The 20,257-nt window shown below is 36.3% G+C and overlaps 1 protein-coding gene across 7 annotated transcripts in view; it reads right to left on the minus strand.

Annotated features, from left to right (window-relative positions):
• CNOT4 (CCR4-NOT transcription complex subunit 4) overlaps positions 1–20,257 on the minus strand; it is a 77,064-nt gene that overhangs the window by 15,099 nt on the left and 41,708 nt on the right. For 3 of the 7 annotated variants that reach the window (XM_083860528.1, XM_083860531.1, XM_083860527.1), the window contains 8 exons: positions 17,578–17,664; positions 16,952–17,053; positions 16,214–16,339; positions 12,468–12,592; positions 8,311–8,466; positions 5,579–5,636; positions 4,871–5,120; positions 2,499–2,996 (listed from right to left, as the gene is read on the minus strand). In XM_083860528.1, the coding sequence (XP_083716654.1) occupies positions 2,499–2,996; positions 4,871–5,120; positions 5,579–5,636; positions 8,311–8,466; positions 12,468–12,592; positions 16,214–16,339; positions 16,952–17,053; positions 17,578–17,664 (1,402 nt within the window). Of the gene's footprint in view, positions 1–2,498; positions 2,997–4,870; positions 5,121–5,578; positions 5,637–8,310; positions 8,467–12,458; positions 12,593–16,213; positions 16,340–16,951; positions 17,054–17,577; positions 17,665–20,257 lie in introns of all 7 variants that reach the window. The other 4 variants (XM_083860533.1, XM_083860530.1, XM_083860532.1 and 1 more) reach the window with 2 other exon arrangements.

The raw sequence follows: 20,257 nt of genomic DNA on the forward strand, positions 1-20,257 counted from the left end.
CCTGCACTTGGTTTATTTACCTGTTACATCTGAATCAGCTAAATTGGTAACATTTACCAAAACATCTAATATGAACTAATAAAAGAGCCAAGAAAAAGGAGCTTCAGGTGTACTACAACTAACTGTTCCATACTGTTAAACAGCTGTTATGATATGCACTGCCTTTCTAGCAGGTCAGCTGGGGTACATTATAAACTACAGTAAATAAAGTCTTATACATGTGAGTTCTCTGTACTTGGACACCACTTTTTTCCTCAACCCCACCAGATAGATGTATCTGTAAATTACATGAGGAAACTAGGAAAAATCTGTAAGTAAATACTTGCTTTTGATAGATTAAAAGCATACAAGGAACAGGAATTATTTTTCCAAACAGAATATGAAAGGGATTTGTTGAGAGACCTATACGCAAGATGCAGAAAAAAAATAGTCAATAAATTGGAAACTATTAAGTTAGTACACAAGAAAAGAGCTATGAGGTCATCTCCTGACTTTCAAATTATTTGTACTTCTGAAGCAGTTAGAGCACTAAAATAAATATAAATAATACAAACTCTTAACCTAGCAATCTAAACCAGAACTGAGAGCTCAGCTGATTTCTGGCAGCAGGAAAAGAAAAAGGAGTAATCTGTCCTTGTGCAAATTACTCTTTTCTCAAGATATATCAAAGCTGACATACATCAGCTGAGAAGTATTTGCACTGCAGCAACTGCTATCTAATTGTCAGCCAGTCAACTAGCAATGTTTTCTATAACAAGAGATTAAAACCAACACAAAGGAACTTTCCATGGTTACTACAGCAGATGTTTATTTTGGTTTTAGCACAGTATTTGTCAAAAATATTTTTAGATTAATTGGTAGTAGCAGTTGCATACAAAAAAAAGGACATACTTAAGTATCAATTCTATTACCTTAAAACATATGGGGTAAGTACATGGCCTGGGCTGCGTATCAACCAATACCACACAACCTGCTTTTCAGAAGTTGAAAAAAAAAAAGATCCACAAGTCTTCTACAAACACAAAAAGTTCCACTTTCAAACGCTAACTAAAATTAAAATAATAGTTTTGCAAACCTAGAATCAACCTGTACTATGAACAGATCCTTTTCAATACTAAAGGATTTTTCTGGTACCCCAGGCCATAAGCAAGTCTTGTTATTGACCCCCCCCAAAGTAAAAGTTTTTACATTTGAGTGGTAGAGTTGGAACATGATGTGCTGTTGTTTTTCTGAAAGTTCTATGTAGTTTAGAAGAAAGGGAGCAACAGTGTAGCTGTGGATGCTGTACTTTGTTACTCCATGCCAGAAACAACTTTTTTTTTTGTGCAACCAGAATCAGTCATTTCAGGCTTAAAACTTTGCCACTGCCAGTATAAAGAGTTTTGAACTGCTTGCATTTGTAGTATAGAGCATGTTTTTATACATGAATCAGCCTAAAGACCCTACAGCAGTATGGTAGCTGCAACAAGCCTTCGAAGAGGACAAAGTACAGCAAAGTAACAAAGTAAAATAGTTCTTGTACTAGAGCATCAAAAAACCACTAACCTTTCCTAGGTCACTTTCTTATAGTAAAGCTAGTACTTCTAAAACCATGAAAAGAGTAATGCTGGCAACATCTTAAGGAGCAGTTTTCTCCATGTCAAGGCTACAAAGAGCTAACAGAAACTTCCTACCTGCAGTTCATTTTACAATACAATACAATTTTTTCCTGTTACAAGAAGAGAATTTGTTTGGGACAAGCTAAAATGGAAGTATGGAAGGACTTCAAACCCCAGAAGTGAATTTTTAATCAATTATTGATACAATTAGCTCCTTAGTTGTAATGTTTGATGCAAGAGCCTATTAATCCACTCAGGGCAGCCTAAACTGGCATGGCTGCACATTTATTTTTCTCCAACATCGCAACTCTCAGAATCAGGGTGAATCCTCTTACACAGATTGCAAGCATCCATTCAGTGAAGATTAGCGTAATATTAAGGCCATCTGAAGTACAGAAATGAACGGCACTGACTGTTTTATTGTGCAACCATTTGGTTATGTGCAAGAGGGAACAACCCAGCCAAGACATTTGGCACAAATTACCATCATTACAATTTTTTGCACAACTTCAACAACTCTGGTCAACACCTGCATGCCAACGTCAAAATCACAATGCACTTCCAGGGCCTATTCTTAAGTAAAGCCAGTCTGGCAAGACTGAAGCACCAAAATACCGATCTGTTTTGGCACAAAATTATGCGGGCACATAATACTCCACCTTCCTTATAAAGCTCAATATTTACAAGGCTAAATATCCAGTTACTTTTCTTTTGTATTTTATTTTTGTATTAACAAACAATCTATTTAAGACAATATTCTTCCCTCTGTTCATAACCTAGTATGACAGTCAAGAGGTAATACTCTACTGCTTGTTGCTGGCTATTTCCTTCTCCTGTTCTGACTCAGAGAGGCTGAGAGCGTGAATTAAGTCATATTCATTGCTGTCCCTATTCACCTACCTGATATAGGGATCCCTCCCAGACCTGTGCTGTGTTGTGGTGGGAGATTCAAGTCCAAGAAATTACTGTTTGAGGTGGGATTTGCTGTGTGGTTCAAGTGCATGATGCTATTGCGTGGGAAGGCCATCCAAGGATAGCGAGCTGCTTGGCCTGGAAAACTGAAGGAGTTGTAAACTGCTCGATGCTGTTGAAACTGTGGAAACCTCTGTGGCATGACTGGAAAGGTGCTACTGAGAGAGTTGGCATTTGTGGGAGCAGCAGGATGCAGGAATCCAGAACCTGGCCCTTTGGCAGTTGTAGTGTGTGGTGTAGGGTTCTGAAGAGATGTGGGCGAAAGGGAAGGTTGGTCTTGGACTGACAGTTCCTTCTCAATCAGGTCTGCTAAGGCTTTGCGGGTGATGTCAAAGGGATCAAACCCTAAGTCGTCCTCTTGCTGTTTGGAGGAACCAAACCCAAAAGCTGCTTGCCAGTCTGTGGAGGAGGATACTGGTATAGTTTCTGTTGGAGAAGAAAGGAACAGGATTTAGAACAAGAATTAGAAATGATTTTTCCATATAAAAACTTCAGCTTGTGTATCTGACTGTGGTCTTTTATCTTTCATATAATACTACTTTATACATTCCCCAAAGACACCTTATTCATCAGCTTACAAGGCCATTTTCAGATCAAACTGTCATAGACTTTTACTAAAGGTGAAGTGCTAGAACTAGCAAATAACATTTCTACTGCACAGTTGCTCTGTTCTTGAACTACAGAAAAGCCTTATCCAGAAAGCATTTTCAGGAATAGTCCCAAATAGAAAGAGACCAATGACCACTTGCTTAGAACCTTGTTTACCCCCAATTACTTCATGGAAGTATGAACAAGCAGAGTTCAAATAAGGTTGTTACTCAGTTTAATATTTTGCTTTCACTATTAATGCTGTGCAAAAAAGATAAGCAGGATATTCCCTCTCAAAAGGAAGAACCTCAGAACAGTAGTTCAAAAACAAAATCAAAACCAACAAACCAAATTCTCAAATAATCCCCTATTTTCTGCTATTATTAAGAGAAACAAGCAAAATTCTTGAGAAGACACAATGATAAAATAAAAAAAAAATAAAATAAAAAAGGGAACTGCATTACAAGACATTGTTAAATATTTTGAGGCAGCGTTGCAAAAAAAGTTATCAAAATTTGTCTTCATTTTCAGTTACTACTTCTTTTCATGATTGTGTTAAGTTTGTTATTCAGGTTCAGTGAATGCTGGTCTATCTTCACAATATTTTTCCTCAAAATTGTGGTCAAGCAAGCTACCAAGTACAGGGTAGCATCACTCACAACATGAACTCCCTCTGCTGGTAGGGACCCGGTCTGCCACTCTAAGAAGGTTCAGTATCCTCCCAGAGCAGAAATCTACACTTCCATTCTCACTCTAAAATCCATGCTGATAAGGAGTTGCTAGACCAACAAGAACTTGTCCTTTGCATTCTTATTTAAACAGCAACTATACACTTAATATTAACTATGATCTCTACTACCTGGAAATTGTCTCTCAATACTTAATCCTCACAAAACTGGTGCATCAAGTGCCTTAGCAGAAAGGCATTTCCTTGGTAATATTGTTTACAAACAGAATTATGATGTCCAGGAGCAAGATAAACATCAAAAGATGATTAATCACTAAGTAAACCAACTATATCATATTATTTACATTCAATTTTTTACTATTATTGTTTCATTTAGTTTTCTAACAATTCCCTCACACTTATAATTTGTGAGCTCTCATACTGTTAATCATTCTCAAGGCCATATAATTATAACTAAAATGATGCTTTGTGCATATGACAAGGTATTTCATAAGAGAGCACCTGAAAAATGCAGGCATCTTTCAGCTGATGAAATTAAAAATAACTCGTCCGAATTTATACAATCTTAACTCAGAAAGAGAAAGATCAAACACCTTCAGACAACTATGCAAAATACTAAGAAAATTCTGAATTCTACAGAACAGCTTCTGATATTAGAATTACAGATTATCACACCAATATATACTAATATCATGTATTTTCCCCACGCTCAATAAAAACCTGTAACTCTAAATATTAAATCATACATGTCACATCCTATGCATGTTGCTAAGAAAAACTAAGATAACCACTCTGATAATTTATCCATGCAGCTTGAAAGCTCTTTAAGAAGAAATCCCTGGGTCAGTGCCATTAATCTGCAGTTAAGTGACAAACTGTAACCATTTCTAAGGGACGGAAACACAGTTTGGAACAAGTCCTAGAATTTTAGGTTCTACAGAGTTTTAAGCTCTGTACAACTCTGTACAGGTTTTAAGCAACTGCAAAAACAAACAATACCCAGCCATGTAATCTGTGGATGTACCTGACGTGAAGAGGCTCTGTGGTTCTGGTGCTGTGGGCCAGTCACTAGAAGTCTGTGGAGAGCTGGGGAATGGAGGAAGCCCACTAGGGATGGGGTTAGGGTGCCGGAAGTTGTCAGAGAAGAGCGACTGTGATTCTGTTACAGCCCCTTCAAAAGGAGACCGTGCACTGTGATTAGATGAACTGATGGGTATAACTGGATTGGGTTTAGTTAAACCAGGTGGTGGTGAAGGTGTGTCACTGTTTGTTATCTACAAGCAAGAGAGAAAGAGAAAAATTAGGACATGAGTTTACATACAAAATATTCTTCACTAACTCAGATGGCAAGTTTCCTCAAAACTTCTGGCCACAATTAGGTTTGTTAATATATAGCTCAGCACAAGGTCAATCAGAAAAATCAACTTAGCAATAGCATTTTTAAATTTTGTTTAAAATTATCACAGAATCAAGTAGAGTGGAAAACAACCCTTTGAAATAACTGAATTCAACTTATGACTAAACAGCACCTTGTCAACTAGACCACGGCACTAAGTGCCACATCCAGTCTTTTCTTAAACACCTCCAGAGACAGAGCCACCACCTCCTGGGACAGCCCATTCCAATGCCCAATTATGATACACTTCTGAAAATACTTTATTCTCCAACAGTAAGTTGCACTAAGCCCTCAAATCCATTTGTTACTTTCAGAGCACTTATTCTTGTGTCTTACCTGCTGAGAGCTGTCACCATTTCCTATACTGAGGGAATCTGAAGGTTTATCGATAGGGCTGCAAAAGTGGGAGGGAAAAAGACAGTTAGAGACTCAAGTATTTAAAGTGAAAAATCAACATTTGCTTTTGTAGTGGAAGAAAAGCCTTAAAATAAAGACAAAAATTAAGGAGTAGAAATTAAGAAGGAAGAAAGTCCACTTATTTTTTACGAGACTGCTTTTTTAGTCATAAGCATTCCAATAATTTCTTACAGACTGTAATACTTTTCACCACTCTCCATTCTGCTTGCTGACCACCTTAAGGAACAAAAGAAAAGTTTTGAACACATTCATAGCAATTCTATGCCATACAAAACCCCAGAATTCTATACCATGACAGTATTTTGTAACAGTCAGTTCCATCTACGATACTACTGTAAAGAAACTTGAAAAGATCTATTTTCTAAACACACAAAATTTCAGTTTCCATATGAATCCTAAATAAATCTGGGAGAGATAAAAATTAAATTAACGACTTAGTCTTGGTGGCAAGTTAAGCTTCCCACCAGCCTTTAAGATTTTAACTAGCAGACATAGTCCTAAGTTAAAAAAAACTGAGGTTTGAGATGACAGAAGGGGGGAAAAAAACATAGCATAAAAAACTGCCAAAAATAAGGATAACAGAAGATACAGCAGAAAACCACCTCAGAAAGCCATTCATTGCAAATTATTGTGACTTGGCTGAAATGGCACACATCTCAGGATTCAAGATTCTTATAGGCATCCCTGAGTTGCCTCAATCATGCTAAATACCGCTAAATATACTAATGCTAAATATACTAATGAAATGGTATTCTTTAAGTTCACACAAATCTTTGCTTTGCAACTTCAAGGTACTCTCATTTTCATCTACTCATGAGAAAAGATGCACAAGCATCAGGCTGCATAGGCCAATACACAGATTCTACAAACAAGCATCAGAAGTAAGAACATGAATTTCAGTTCCACTAAGAGGCTACAATGTGATACAAGTCAAATTACAGTCATGATGCTGAGAAATATGTGTGTAATTTCTTTTAACTTGGTGCAGACTTCAGATTCTAGATACACTTTGTTTTCAAACAGCCCTTGCTGCTGCAAAGTTTGATTACTGTATACAGCCATATAGTAAGGTCACTTATTCATTAGATTTCTTCCATGTGTAATTTTTCCCTTCATCCCAAAATGACTAATCAAAACCCAGCGGAATTACTTCTCCATTCTAAAAGAAATTGTAAGGGTAATCATCAATACATTTTTTGTGAAAAAAGAGCACTGATTGAGTCAGTATCTCAAACAGATAAATTAAGCTGAAATATTTACGACTAATATTTATTAGTCATATATACTGAAATATTTATAAAAGAAAAATCACTGCATTACTCCAGTGAAGATTTACAAGTACTCTCTACTTAGTGATCCAACAGCATGAATAAAGCTCTTCCATTTGAAACACACTGCTTTTGGTTAGTAATTTCCAAATACCTATAGCGCAGAAGTTTGCTGTAGACTCTTCATTACATGATCAATTCTGGTTGAAGAGCAGATATTCCAGTCAAATTCTTTTCCTACAGAGCTAACAGTCACAATACTGCAGTTTAAAAAGCTATGAGTAAGACAGCTTTTACCGACAATCTAAATGATGAAAATGTTTATTATACTTGAACCTGCCTAAGGCACCTTTATTTGCAACACAGACTTCCAGCCCTCAGGAATGAATAAGGCTCATTATCTATTGACTACAATAATTTTATTTACATTAAATACACTTTTTTCACAAAAAAGAAAAGAATTGCACATCACTACTGAGATGCAATTCACAGGCTCTCTGATCACTCCTCCATGGGACTATTTAGCCTGACAAGAAGGTACCACTTTCAACACCACTCTCCATTTTAATGCATTGGTTCAAAATTGATTTAAAATGAAGACTGGCTACCTAATCAGCAATGCCAGTGCTTGAAATATTAGGGTTTACCTTGCTTTATTCCCATCCAACCTCTGAATGAGCCTAACATCTATTCTATAAAGAGGTCCATGAAGAACAAACCAGCATGACTACAGACTAAGACTGTAACTGCAAGTGATGCATAAGGTGGAAGAAGATACCAGTTCTATTCAAGAAGGCCATCAAAAAAGAAAAAATGTTGGCTGGCAATAAGAGATTATTGTAAACAGATGAGTTACTTCCTCTACACAAAGAAGACTCAGTTGAATCTGCTGCCCTGTTGTCCCTCTGAGTGGTAATAGAGGAACCTTTTCTTCTGTGTTATGTTTCTGGAACACACCCCACTGGAGGAAATGACAGATATTTTAGCCCTAACATTTAACTTGCCTCTACTGAAGCTTTTCCAAGTGACAAGCCTCCTGATGTACAGCAAATAGTGTGTTACTTTTGTGGAAGCTTCTGTATAGAAAACAAGGAAGGGCTCAGCTCTGACTGGGACTGTGCAGCTGTAAAAGTTCTTGATCCCTCAGTTATTCTGTTCTCCTCAGCCATTACCTGTACTGCCACTTACTACTTCATGTTAGGGTTCTCCTGCACAATCTGCCAACCAGTGTTATAATACTGGCTACACTAAGCCCAGCTTTTCGTGACCTGATCAGGATTTGTATCCAGCTCTCCAACCGGAGAGACTGAAGAATCATTCCCTCCACACCAATCAGTGAGAGAGAAAGCAAGCTATCTGAAGTATAAAAGGCAGCACAATTACCCGAAATCTGAGTCTGCACCATCTGGAGTCATGTGTTCTGGGTCTGTGCCATTTTCTAATATAGGAGGCGTTTTCCTGTGTTCCATTGTTAAACCGTTGGCTGATTTACTTGAACTCTGTAATGATGGCCAGGCATCTTTGTTATTACTGTTGGGTCTGGAAAAAGGCAAGAGTGAAAAAAAAAAAAAATAGAAGAGTTCAAGTTATGAAGAAAGTGTTTTAAAAATTGTAAACACTGGGGAAATAAATCCTTGTGCCAGACAATCCATAATAATAGATTTATCTGGATATTATTTTTCAGATTTTAAATGGCAATGACTTAAAAAAATAATTGGTGGGATAGGCAGAGAGAAAACCAGAGGGAATTCTGTTTTGTTTCCTGAATAGATAGCTGCTTTGCCAGTCCTAAAGTGCAAACTTGCCCATTGGAGGGAGAAGAAAAAAATGTAAATAAAAATGAAAAATGCCATCAACGGTTCAAATGTCCAGACCTCTGCATATCTCATTTAGAATTACTTGCTTTAGCCCATAACTATTTTTAAGTTCTGTAAGTCACGAACTCATTCTTTTTTAAATATATGTTTTATATTCCAAGTCCTATCAAGCCTGGCCACAACAGATGAAGTTTTATGTTTTACACCTACACAGGAATCCACAGCTTCACTAACAGACCATGAGACCAGCCAAACACTCTGTTCAAGTTACTGGACCCTTCATTTCTAGTTTAATGACATAATTACTTCCTTTTTATAAAGTAATACTAAATTTCATTTTAGAGTGCACATTAGAACTGAAAAAAGTTTAGGAGAGGACTCAAATCCCAAATTTTTGCTGTAAATAGGTACATTCGGTACAAATTTAAGCAAAATGGAATATAGTCTATAACCAAATAGATTCAAATACAGTGTTGTCTGCTAACCCTGCAATCTTATTATAAAACATCTGCTTTTTTGTTCTCAAGTTCTTCTACGTTACCTGTAGCTTTTATTTTTCTTCTATTAGGAGCTGATTTTAGAGTCCAAGTCCTGTCTTTGTAAGGAAGCAGCTTTCACAAAATAAAATTTTAACATATATGACCCTCCTGATGCTCTCCTATGTTAGTATGCTGCTATTACATGGTCCAACATTTACTCTACATCTTTAGATCTATTTACTAATTTCACAGTCACAATCTGGAAATTTCATGAACTTCTTATAGCAACACAAACATTTCCTACTTCTATTCAGATAAAATTAGTAATACTAGCTCCCCTCAAATGTTGGTACTTTAGGATTTGCTATCCTGTATCCATCTTTTCTCAACTACCTATACAATATGTACATAGATGACTTTGACCTGATTTACAGATCTCATCTTGGCTTTGCACACATTTGGACTAAGTCAGAGTTAATGAATTGATCAGATACAGAACATCAGGGAATGAAAAGACAGCAGCAGAGAATATCTGTCATTTAATGGTCTCACTTGTACAAAAATGAACTGAAATCTAGGTATATCAAAATTGTCAATTAACAGATTTATTTTAAATATCCAAATTTACGTTCACTACAATGCAAAGCCATCTCTATACTAAAACTTACTTTAAAAATGCCAGTTAAAAGTTAAGTTTTGCATCCAAGAAGAAAGGGAAAAACAAATCCAAGAGAAACAAATCGGTTTATATTTTGAAGTGGAGGGCTTTGTGCATGTGGGAAGTTTTTTGTTTTAGTTAAGTTCATGCTGCATGTCTCTGAAGGGCTGTTCTCTAAAAGATCAGCACGTGCTTCATAACCGGTTGTTCTTGTAGCATAAGGAAACATTCATTTCAGTTCTTCAGAAAAATGTCATCAAGAAAATAAAAAAAGCCCGACCTGTTTTAAATATGAAATGTATCTCCAATTTTAAGAGAACACAGTCACCATGACTATCAAGTAACACACCACAAGACAGTACACGAAGTGGCCCTAGGGGATTTTAACAGTTGTCTTCAGCAGGCAGAAAAGGTCTGCAAGTAGGACCTTCCAAATTAAAACAGTTGTAGAAAAACACTTATCAGAGTTTAACAAACTGTTCTCTACTACTGGATATTTATAATTAAGCATCTACTGCTTAGAATTCAGCTTCTGTTCCATTCCAATATGAAACAGAAATTCTGCACCCCAGAAACACAAGAACCACTTCAGAGTTGTCAGAGGCTGTGACAAACTTCTAGAAATATGAGTATCATATCAATGAATCCTACAAAAACAATCCTAAAGAGCCCAGTTGGCTAGAAACTGTGAAAGAACAACGTGCATTCACCAGTGCAAAAGCTACATTTTGTACTGATGAGACGGGTCTTGATGAAACATGTCAAAAACCCAGCTGCAAAAAGTTCACTTTGCAACCCTAAAGGTGGTACCTAGGCATTAGCAAAGAACAGAGCTATGATTATGCTGTTCAACTGACAAGAGAAATTACCTCCAAAAATTACCACGTGCTGCCTTTAGAGTAACATGCTATTTTTTCCATAAGTGCTAAATGTTAGCACCACAGACTAGCCAAGCTCCAACTCCTAATTGCTTCCTAAAGGCTTAAATGTTTGCTGCAGTTTCAGATAGCGCATTCTTCCCACATTGGTATAATTTTTTTTGCAGGGATCTAATTAGGCTTCAAATTAAAATTGGATCAGAGTTCAAACATAAAATGATACCCAAATTCAAGAAGTGGTATATTTGTTTTGCTTGCGGCACTTTACCTTTGAAGTCAATATTGAACCAGTGCCTGAGAAATAAGCAGCTCTGTCCTTAAGAAAAAAGATTCCTCTGGAAGCCTTGACCACTTGCAGTCAAAGTGCATAAGAAACTACCTCCAGAAATTAAAGAAAATAGTCCCAGTACACCAGCTGGAATACCAGTTCTCAGAACTGTATTCTGCTCATTCAAGACGCATTGATAGTATTTTAGATACAGTACCCGCTTTCTTGTTTAGATGGCTGTGCAGTGATGCTGCCACTGGCAAAATATCGTCTGAAAAATTCAGTAGTGCATGAACTGGCACACAACACAAACCCTGAATAAAAGGCCAAGGGACATATGAAGTGCAATCTAACTCTCACATTCCCCTCTGTCCACCTCCTTTATCGAACTCCTACAAAAAGCAGTGGGAGAAATTGCCAACAGTTTTTATTTCTTTATCGTAAATGTGATATTTGAATGAATCTTAAGGACTGGTAACCTCAGACTTTCATTTGCCTTTGTGTGACTATATACTCATATGGACAGAAATCTTTTCACAACCTACTGAACAAACTACATCAACAGAGTATTATTTTAGCAAGCCATAATAAGCGATATCTACAATTACAATATAGTAAAAATATATGGACTGCACTATAAATCATGATGTAAAATAACATATTAAAGTTATAAGGTATTTTAGTTACAAAAACACAGACTGCATTTATAATGACACCATACCAAGATAGTAGACATCTGGTTTTTAACCATCTGTATTTTATTTTTTTGCAAATATAAAATACAAGGTATTCTTTCAGAATACCTTGTTCTGAACTACTGATCCAAATGCAGACATATGTTTCTTTCCTAACACATACACACAGTTTTAGAACAAAGCAGTGCATGTGTCCTGGTTCTGGCCAGGACAGGGTTAATTTATGCAGTAGCCAGGAAGGGGCATGGCTAGGACAAGAAGGCATCGATTCTATACCACCTTAAGTCATTTTCTGGGGACTGGGGAAGGGCTCTCTCATGGGTCAGCACAGTCTAGCAGACGACATGGCCAGTACGGCTGGGGGCTTCCGTGGGGTGACCAATCACTTGTGAATCATTTGACTCCTTCTTGTACCCTCTGTCATTTGTATTGTTGCTTTTACTGTTTGTTTTCTTATCTCGTTGTTTCCAGTAAATTGTTCTGATCCTTACTTTCTGTGCCTCCAATTCTCCTCTCCTGCCTGGTACAGGGGAGGAATGTGGAGAGGCTTCAGAGGAAACACTAAATTGGAGAATATCACTCCCAAACAATACGTCTCTCCACAAAGAAAACCTATCAGATTTTATCATATAATAGGTACTAAAAACAGTAGGCAATTTGGGGAATCAGACAGGAATAAACGTTTTCTTTGGAATAACCAGAAAGAATGACCAGGCAGTTCAGCATTAGTACTTACGCATCATACCTCTGCAGTGCTGTCACTTTGTTCTTGTTCTTGTCAACTGTACCCGTAGATAATTGGAGAAAGTTGGGGTTTAGTTTGTATAATTCTTGCAGTAGTTTCTGTTCATATTCCTGGTGCTTACCCGCCTAAGTAAAGAGAAACTCTCAATGAATGAATACTGATTTAATATATATATTTATAGTTATATACATTTTTATATATATAATATGCCCATATATATATATATATATATATATATAATATGTCCCAAAGCGTTAGCCTTTACAACTTATCACATCACTCCTGCCAAACTCAAAACACTGCTTCTCACTCTCAGCACAGATGTGATCTCAACAGCTCTAAGACTTGCCTAGAAATCACTTGGATGTACCTACCTATTTCTAATTTATTGAGACTTCTAAAGCAGAAAAGCACCTACATCCTTATTAGAACTTGCTCCTCAGTTCTAATCAAGAGCTTCACAAATATATCATAGAAATCAAAACAGTGACATCTCCAAGGCAGTCCTGGCATTTTGTATTTCAAACACACTAACTTTTTCAGAAGACGGAAAGGAACAAGTTCCTTTTAAACAAGAACTTCTTCCAAAATGGAGGTAATTTTATATTGGCTTAATAAAACGCTGAGGTGTATGACATGACTAGCAGTATATTCTAAGCAATGACTGATAAATCATTATTTTTAATAACTGAAAAATTGAAATATTCTTTCAGCTAGTTGAATCAACTGAGAACAATTTCTTGCTTTCAGAAATTGTGGAGGTCCAATCCAACTAAAGAGTACTAGAATCTGGCAAGTGAAGGAAGACAGTATTTTACAGTCTACGTTGCAGATAACATTCTGTGGCTTAATATATAAAACAAAACCAGCAAGATCTACTCCTACCCCCAACATTTAAAGTAACATCTGAAATTTAAGATGAGCATTCATAGTTTTTGTATATTGTTATGACACTCCAACCTAAGAATTACGACTTGCAAGTTAAGTATTGTTATGAGTTGAATCAAGATACAAAATAAAACAGTGAAGTTGTCAATAGCTTCTTTTTACAGTTTCCGGATACTAGAACATGTCCTCTACCAAAGAAAATACATGCCAAGATTTATGGTCAGGTCTTCTGAATCTTAAGTCTGAAACACCAAAGTTATTATCTATCACATCTCCAGTATTGATTTAGAAGTTCTCACACTACTTGGACATATAAAATTTAACTTTTTTTTACATTAATTCCTTAGTATTTTGTTGGAACAAGAATGGAATTAGTGCACAGGCAATGTGGACATACTCCCAGAAAAATTTTACAACCTAAGAGAAAAATATAACCTTTTTTAAAAATAATTAAGTATAAATAGGCAAAATACAAAAAAATAGTACTGTTGATAAACTACATTCCCTTATGGGTACCTGTAAAAGGACAACTGTGTGTCGCACTGGAATACTCCAGGTCAAACCCTATCAATACCCCCATTCTTCTGCTACTTAATTCTCCAGTTCTCCGTTACTGTTTGATTCTGAACACGTCCTTATGTAGTCAACTTATACACCTCCCAAGAAGGATTGAAACATCTGGTGTATGCATCCTCTTACCCACTTTGTCAGTGTCTATATCCAAACTGCTACCTACTGTAGGAAAAAGTGTGGTTCTACAATATGGCTCACCTAAATGCAAACCTTGAGATATTCTGCATCCTGGAAACACTTTTCACCATTCAACTATGACTTTAGCAATTAGGCTGATGCACAGATTTGCACAATTAACGATTTGCAAACGTTAAGCAGTTGAGTAAGAAACCTCTCTGGATCTCTCAACTTGCTCAGTGACTAAAGAATGAATATCATGGCGAGGTACATCAGGTGTCAGTCTTAAGTTCATTTACTTGCCACATAAATGCAAGAAAGAAACAAGTTTAAAATCCTATATAGGAGCTTGCAGTAATTGTGTTTTATTAACAGACAACCCAGAGGCCAAACTTGGCATCTCCAACCCACCTAAAATTCCCAGCTTCACTTTCTAAGACTTCCTGGAGTTATATCAAATACTTTTAGCTTGTCACAATAATTAGAGCTATTAATTATTTAACCGAGAATACAAATTCATCCTTTGACAATTTTTTTTTTTAAAATACAAAGTCTGCAACAATGAACATTTAATCTCATTAAATGGACCTGGAAATTCACTGACACTAACCAAAATTCACTGACACTAACCCAAATGCAGAAAAGCTGGCACATCAAAAGGACAATGTACTTAACAGGTGTGTAATTTCCAATTACTTTTGGGAAAACAATATGAAATTCAAAAAAAGTTTAAGCAATATAACAAGGAACAGGGAAGAAAGTCACCATGTAAGTCACCAAGACGTAAAATTCACTCAAGACTTCTGAAGAAACTCATATGAAAATTAAATCCTGACAAAGGTACATTAAAAAGAAGTTTAAAAGACCAGAAACTATGATTTGGAAAGAAAGCTGAGAGAGACTAGATCAAGTTTTGCCACATCACAAAGGCAATGAGTAAGATGAGTAAGGGGTTTTGCTTTCATCAAGCACTACAAAGCCAAGATTAAGGGACACTTGACAAAACTTAACTAGTTAGCAGTTTAACACTGGCAAAAGAAAGCACTTTACAAAACAGCTAGTGAATTTCTGGGGCTTGCTGGCACAAAAGACTAAAGGGTTGGCAGTATCAACAGGTTCAAAATGGATTAAATAAATTCATGGCTGACAGGTCTATAAAAAACTAAAAAGTTTTTAAAAACTGGGCAGGAACATACCCTCAAACATGCATATGTAACAGATCTAGGTAGTGGGAAAAATACAGGGAAGGTGGTCTGGTTTGCAACTTGTCCTTGAATTTCTCCTTCTATTGCAATTATCTGCTGAAATCCTCAGAAATAATTTGTGGAAAGTATTTAATAGATATGGACATTCTTCTTTATTCTCTGACTTACATCAGCCTAACACATCAAAAAATTCTACTAGAACATCATTTGTGCTGGCACTAAGGGTGGGGAGCCACCGCTTCATGGACAGACCACATGCAAAAACTACAGCATGGATGCAAGGCTGGCATACTTGAATTTAAAAGCTTTACCGTACCTCATGTAGAAGGATAGAGGCAGACCACAAGACCTCAGAATGCAATGCATTTGAGACAGTAAAGCTATCCATTTACTCGGTTCCCTACCCTAGACAATAGGCATTTTGATGTTGAGATAGTAAAAATATCCCCACATCATTTTTTATGTGCTACTAGAGTGACCCTCAATATTTTATTTACAAATGGTTTCTAAATGCTGCACAGGCTAGAAGGGTTATCGGGATTCAGACAGCCTGGTCAGTCACAGCACAAGAGTCAATTCATCATAACTGTCCACACACACCAATTTTACAGTAAAACCGAGATCTGCACTAACTTTGTTCACAGAGACCTAAAATTACACTACCTTACTTTAGTATGAAAAAAGGGATAGTTAGCTCATGTTATTTGAATTCTTGACAAAGAGTTTGTCTTCATCTTTTTGTCTCATGAATACTCACCAGCCTTCTCAAACTTTAAAAACAGCATGCAATGGAAAAAATGGAACTAACTGTTCTTTGCAATACCCAACTGGTTAATCACCTTTTAGATTTCAAAATTCATCCGTGCTATAACATTCAGCAAACACATTACATATATTAGACTAAATCACAGACATTAAGACATACATGTCACATTTCATGTGTTTCCCATTCACTACACTTACTTGCATTTCTTCTTTTGTGAAACTGGCTGCTTCATCACCTAGTTCATGTAGATACATGCAGTCTGGTTTTGGACACTGCATATTTTTTAGAAAATAACTGCAGTATTTTGTTGTACCTAATGATGCCTGAAAGGAAAAAAAAATTAAGTACTGGAGGTTAAGAATGTCTTTGGCCATATAATACAAAAAAAGTTATTTTAAAAAAAATTGCCTCAAGATTTGAAATTCCATCATAATGCATTTTTGATGCAGATAGAATAAAAAGTCTATTTGTAAGAAATCTATACATTCTTGATGATTAGATAATTAGGATGCATTTTTGTTTTCATCCGATTTATATAAATGCTGAAGTAAGAGTCTCAGTAAATATTTGCATAATCATAAGGAGGCAAGTAGCAGGGTCAAGAAATGAATAGTTCTGTGAAAGCAAACAGTGGGTTTTCACACTGTACTATTATACTATACAACAAAAAAAGCCACCGTAAGCTCGGAGAGGAGGTACATATCTTTGTCTCAAACTTTGTTTTAAGAAGTTATCTGCTAACCCACCAAAACACTGCCTGCTTGATGCTCACTGAATTTCCATTTTGAGATTAATACCAGGAAGAAAAGTCAAAAGCCAATGGACTCGACATTCTTGTTCAGCAATACAAGCATACCCATACAAACAGAATTATATACTAATCCCTGATATTAGGGTTCTAGAACATATACGCAACAACATAAAATTATTACCACCTTAAGTGTTCTGCCGTCTACCACCACATTATTGACGCACTGTATGGCTCTGAGGGCATCTTCTGACCGGATGTAGGTTACATACGCGCTGGCACTCGGACCCTAGGAAGAAAACATACACTATTTACTTGTTTTTCTTTCCCCAGACAGATCTGATCATTAAGTCACCTTTTAAGCTGCCCACTTCATAAACTGGTAGATTCAGGGCTTGATGTTTTAAACAAGAAACTGACTTAAAAAAAGGTAGAAGCCATAAAAACTCATATGTGATGTATAAAGAACGAAGAAAAGAGGGAATGTATCAGTATGTTGCATGAATGTTCTAAAAATGTTTAAAAGGCATTTTATCACCAAAACACAGATTAACGACTAAGCGCCATATTGCTGCTTCTTTAAAGTTTCTCATCCTGCCTCCCAATTTTCAATCTTTCTACGTTGCATTTTGCATCCAACTTTGAGAGTCTGGTAGGAAAATGCCTCAGTAATTTAATAGTAATTTGATTCTTGCAAGGCCTTTTTTTCCTTACCTACTGCTTAATCAGAAACAGGGAGCCCTAGATTCACACTGCACACATGTATTTTCTAAAGGAATTAAAATAAAAAAATTACAAAGACCTCTGACTTACCTGTGAGCCTGCATATGATGTGCTGTTATTAATGACAACTTTATGTATTTTACCAAACTTCCCAAAATATTCTGGTCGTTTCAAAACCTACAAGAAAAGAAAGTTCAAGTGTTCACACAGAGGTGTACTTATTCTTCTGAGAAACTGTGCAGCTAAAACCTTTATCTAATAAAAACAAGGTCTCTCCTAAAAGAGCCCAAAGATTTAGATTTGTTTTCCCACATAAAAACATAGTTGCTTGCAATACAAAGCATGTCGTCACTGCAGAACTTTAATGACAAATATCCCACATTTCATGTTGTATTTAAAAAAAAAAAAATCTTTCTGGGTAATTTTTGATTACCCAAATCCCACCGTGGCAAAATATATCCCATTTAGCATAAAATGTTCCTGTATATATCTGTTTTATAATTTGATTTAAAAAAATAAAAATCACATTCATTCTCATTTCCAAATAACCATACACCTTAAACTTGCATTCAGCTATATTAATTACTAGATACAAAATGCTGAATCCTGACTGCCATGCCCCACACTCCAAAGAAAAAGGCAGTAAACCATTAGCTCAAAATAATCTCAAGTCTTCCAAAGACCAGACTAAGTAAAGGAAGACAATAAAGGAACATTTTCAGGGACAAGAAAAAATTTATCACAATCAACATAATGTTGAAATGAATGAGTGACTATAACATTTGTAAAGGAAAAAAAATTGTCATCTTGCCCTTCCTGGAATCAGTAAGTACTAACACATCATTTAAGGATCCTGTGCAAAGCAAGAACATCGCGAACATATTAAGCAACTCTGCTGAATAACCCTTACCTGTGTGCCAATGAAATTGCCAACATATTTGACACATTTATACCAAAAGCCTTTTTTTTTTCCATTTCTGTGATGAAAGAAGGTGGAAAAGTACTGACTACTCAGACTGAAGCTAGACAAAGTAAGTGCATTTCTGATCTAGATAATAACCTTAGAGTTTATAAAGGAAGACTTGTACTGATCCAAGAACTAAACCACCCCTTCTCCCTTCCCAAGCGAGCATCCATACCTTCAAGAACTAACAGCATCACACTTGGAACACCCCAAAGAACTACACAGTACATTGTAAAGACAACCAGTCATTCATTGGTCTCTTCTGACTGCTCTTCACTTGGTCTACACCCTCTTGAAACATACTACACCCACTCTCCAGGCATCATTCCAGAAGAGACTGACAGTCCTAAAGAAACTTCCCTTTTACCCAAGTATATTGCAGATTATATTCCTGGTACAATATGACAGCATAGCCTTCACAATTCTCCTAAGAGCACGACAAGAGGATCTGTCTGTATTTATTATGATCATTATGATCCATTACGATCCCTAGACGTATTTCCAGAAACAGCACATAGCAGCCAAACTCCCACCAAATAATCTCAATTTATGAAGGAGCTTTTTGCCTGCTTAAGTAGAAAACTTGAATATATTGTATTTATATTTTTAGCTCATCTCTCTCAGGCTAGGGTTCTTGAAGATCAAGTCACTTTGTGCAATATTCAATAAGTACACGTTATTTTCTGGTATGTCATTGAGAATACTGCCACCAACACACCTAGCAGAGCACATTCCCATCCCTCAGATAAACCCATTCCTAGTAACTTCAAGTATTCAGTGTAAAATCAGAGGTTTAAAAAGAAAAAAGGACTCAAACTGTATTTACTACAATTTCTCTTAATTACAAATCCTCCATCTGGTCAAAGAAACTAAATTTCAATAATAAATTCATATTGCATTTTTCAATGATAAATAGCCCCAAGCCAGTGCTGACAGCTGCTTGCAAATACTTGCTGCTGTATTTTAGTACATACTCAAGTGTTATACACCAGTTTTAGCTTGATTTTTTCCTCTTCCCTTCTTATCCTTCCTTTTTTTCTCCTTCACTAAAAGCAGCTTTTTACATTTGTTCTTTACCAGCCTACCAAAATACAGACCCTACTCTGAGACCTCAGAAACAGCCACTTCTGTATGAGGACTTCTCCAGATAATTTCGTTTGACAAGGTGAATTTAATCTGGCACTGTAATTTTGAAGATATCTATCTTATCCTGCAGTACATTTCCTCCATATGTAATTCAGGATACTTTTATGCATTAGCACTTACTCCACTGGCCACCTGCAGCAATGACTGATGATTGAAGTAAATAAAGCCTTTTAAACATAATTGGTTCTCAAATGAAAACCTTATTTTTGATGATGCAGAGCAGTAAGCCAACTTTTTGGGGGGTCTTCCTCTTATTAACTTTTCCCCCACAACTTCTTAAGGACATAATCCTTATGGCTCTTCCTAGTATATACTTCCAAGTGTTGGCTTTTTTCTTCTGTCTCTACAGGTTTGTGCAATACTGTACATCAGTTCTTTGTAATCCAACCAAACTCCCATTTTAGAACTGGTGATTCATGACATAGCTGTACAGATCCAACCTAGGAAAATGAATACCTGAAAACTCCTTATGCTAATTTTTAGCTTAAAAACTAAACTTCCATTATTAAAAAAATAACAACTTCCCTCATGCCAAATAAAAAAATTGCAGAGAACCTGTACCCCCTAAAACTGAGACAAACATTTATTGAGATTATTATGGAGGAAGAAGCTAAATTCTCTGAAGAAGAGGAGGCCTCACTCATGGCAGCAAACCTTCCC

The sequence above is a fragment of the Zosterops lateralis genome (assembly GCF_965231275.1).
Source record: "Zosterops lateralis genome assembly, chromosome: 4".
NCBI lineage: Eukaryota > Metazoa > Chordata > Aves > Passeriformes > Zosteropidae > Zosterops > Zosterops lateralis.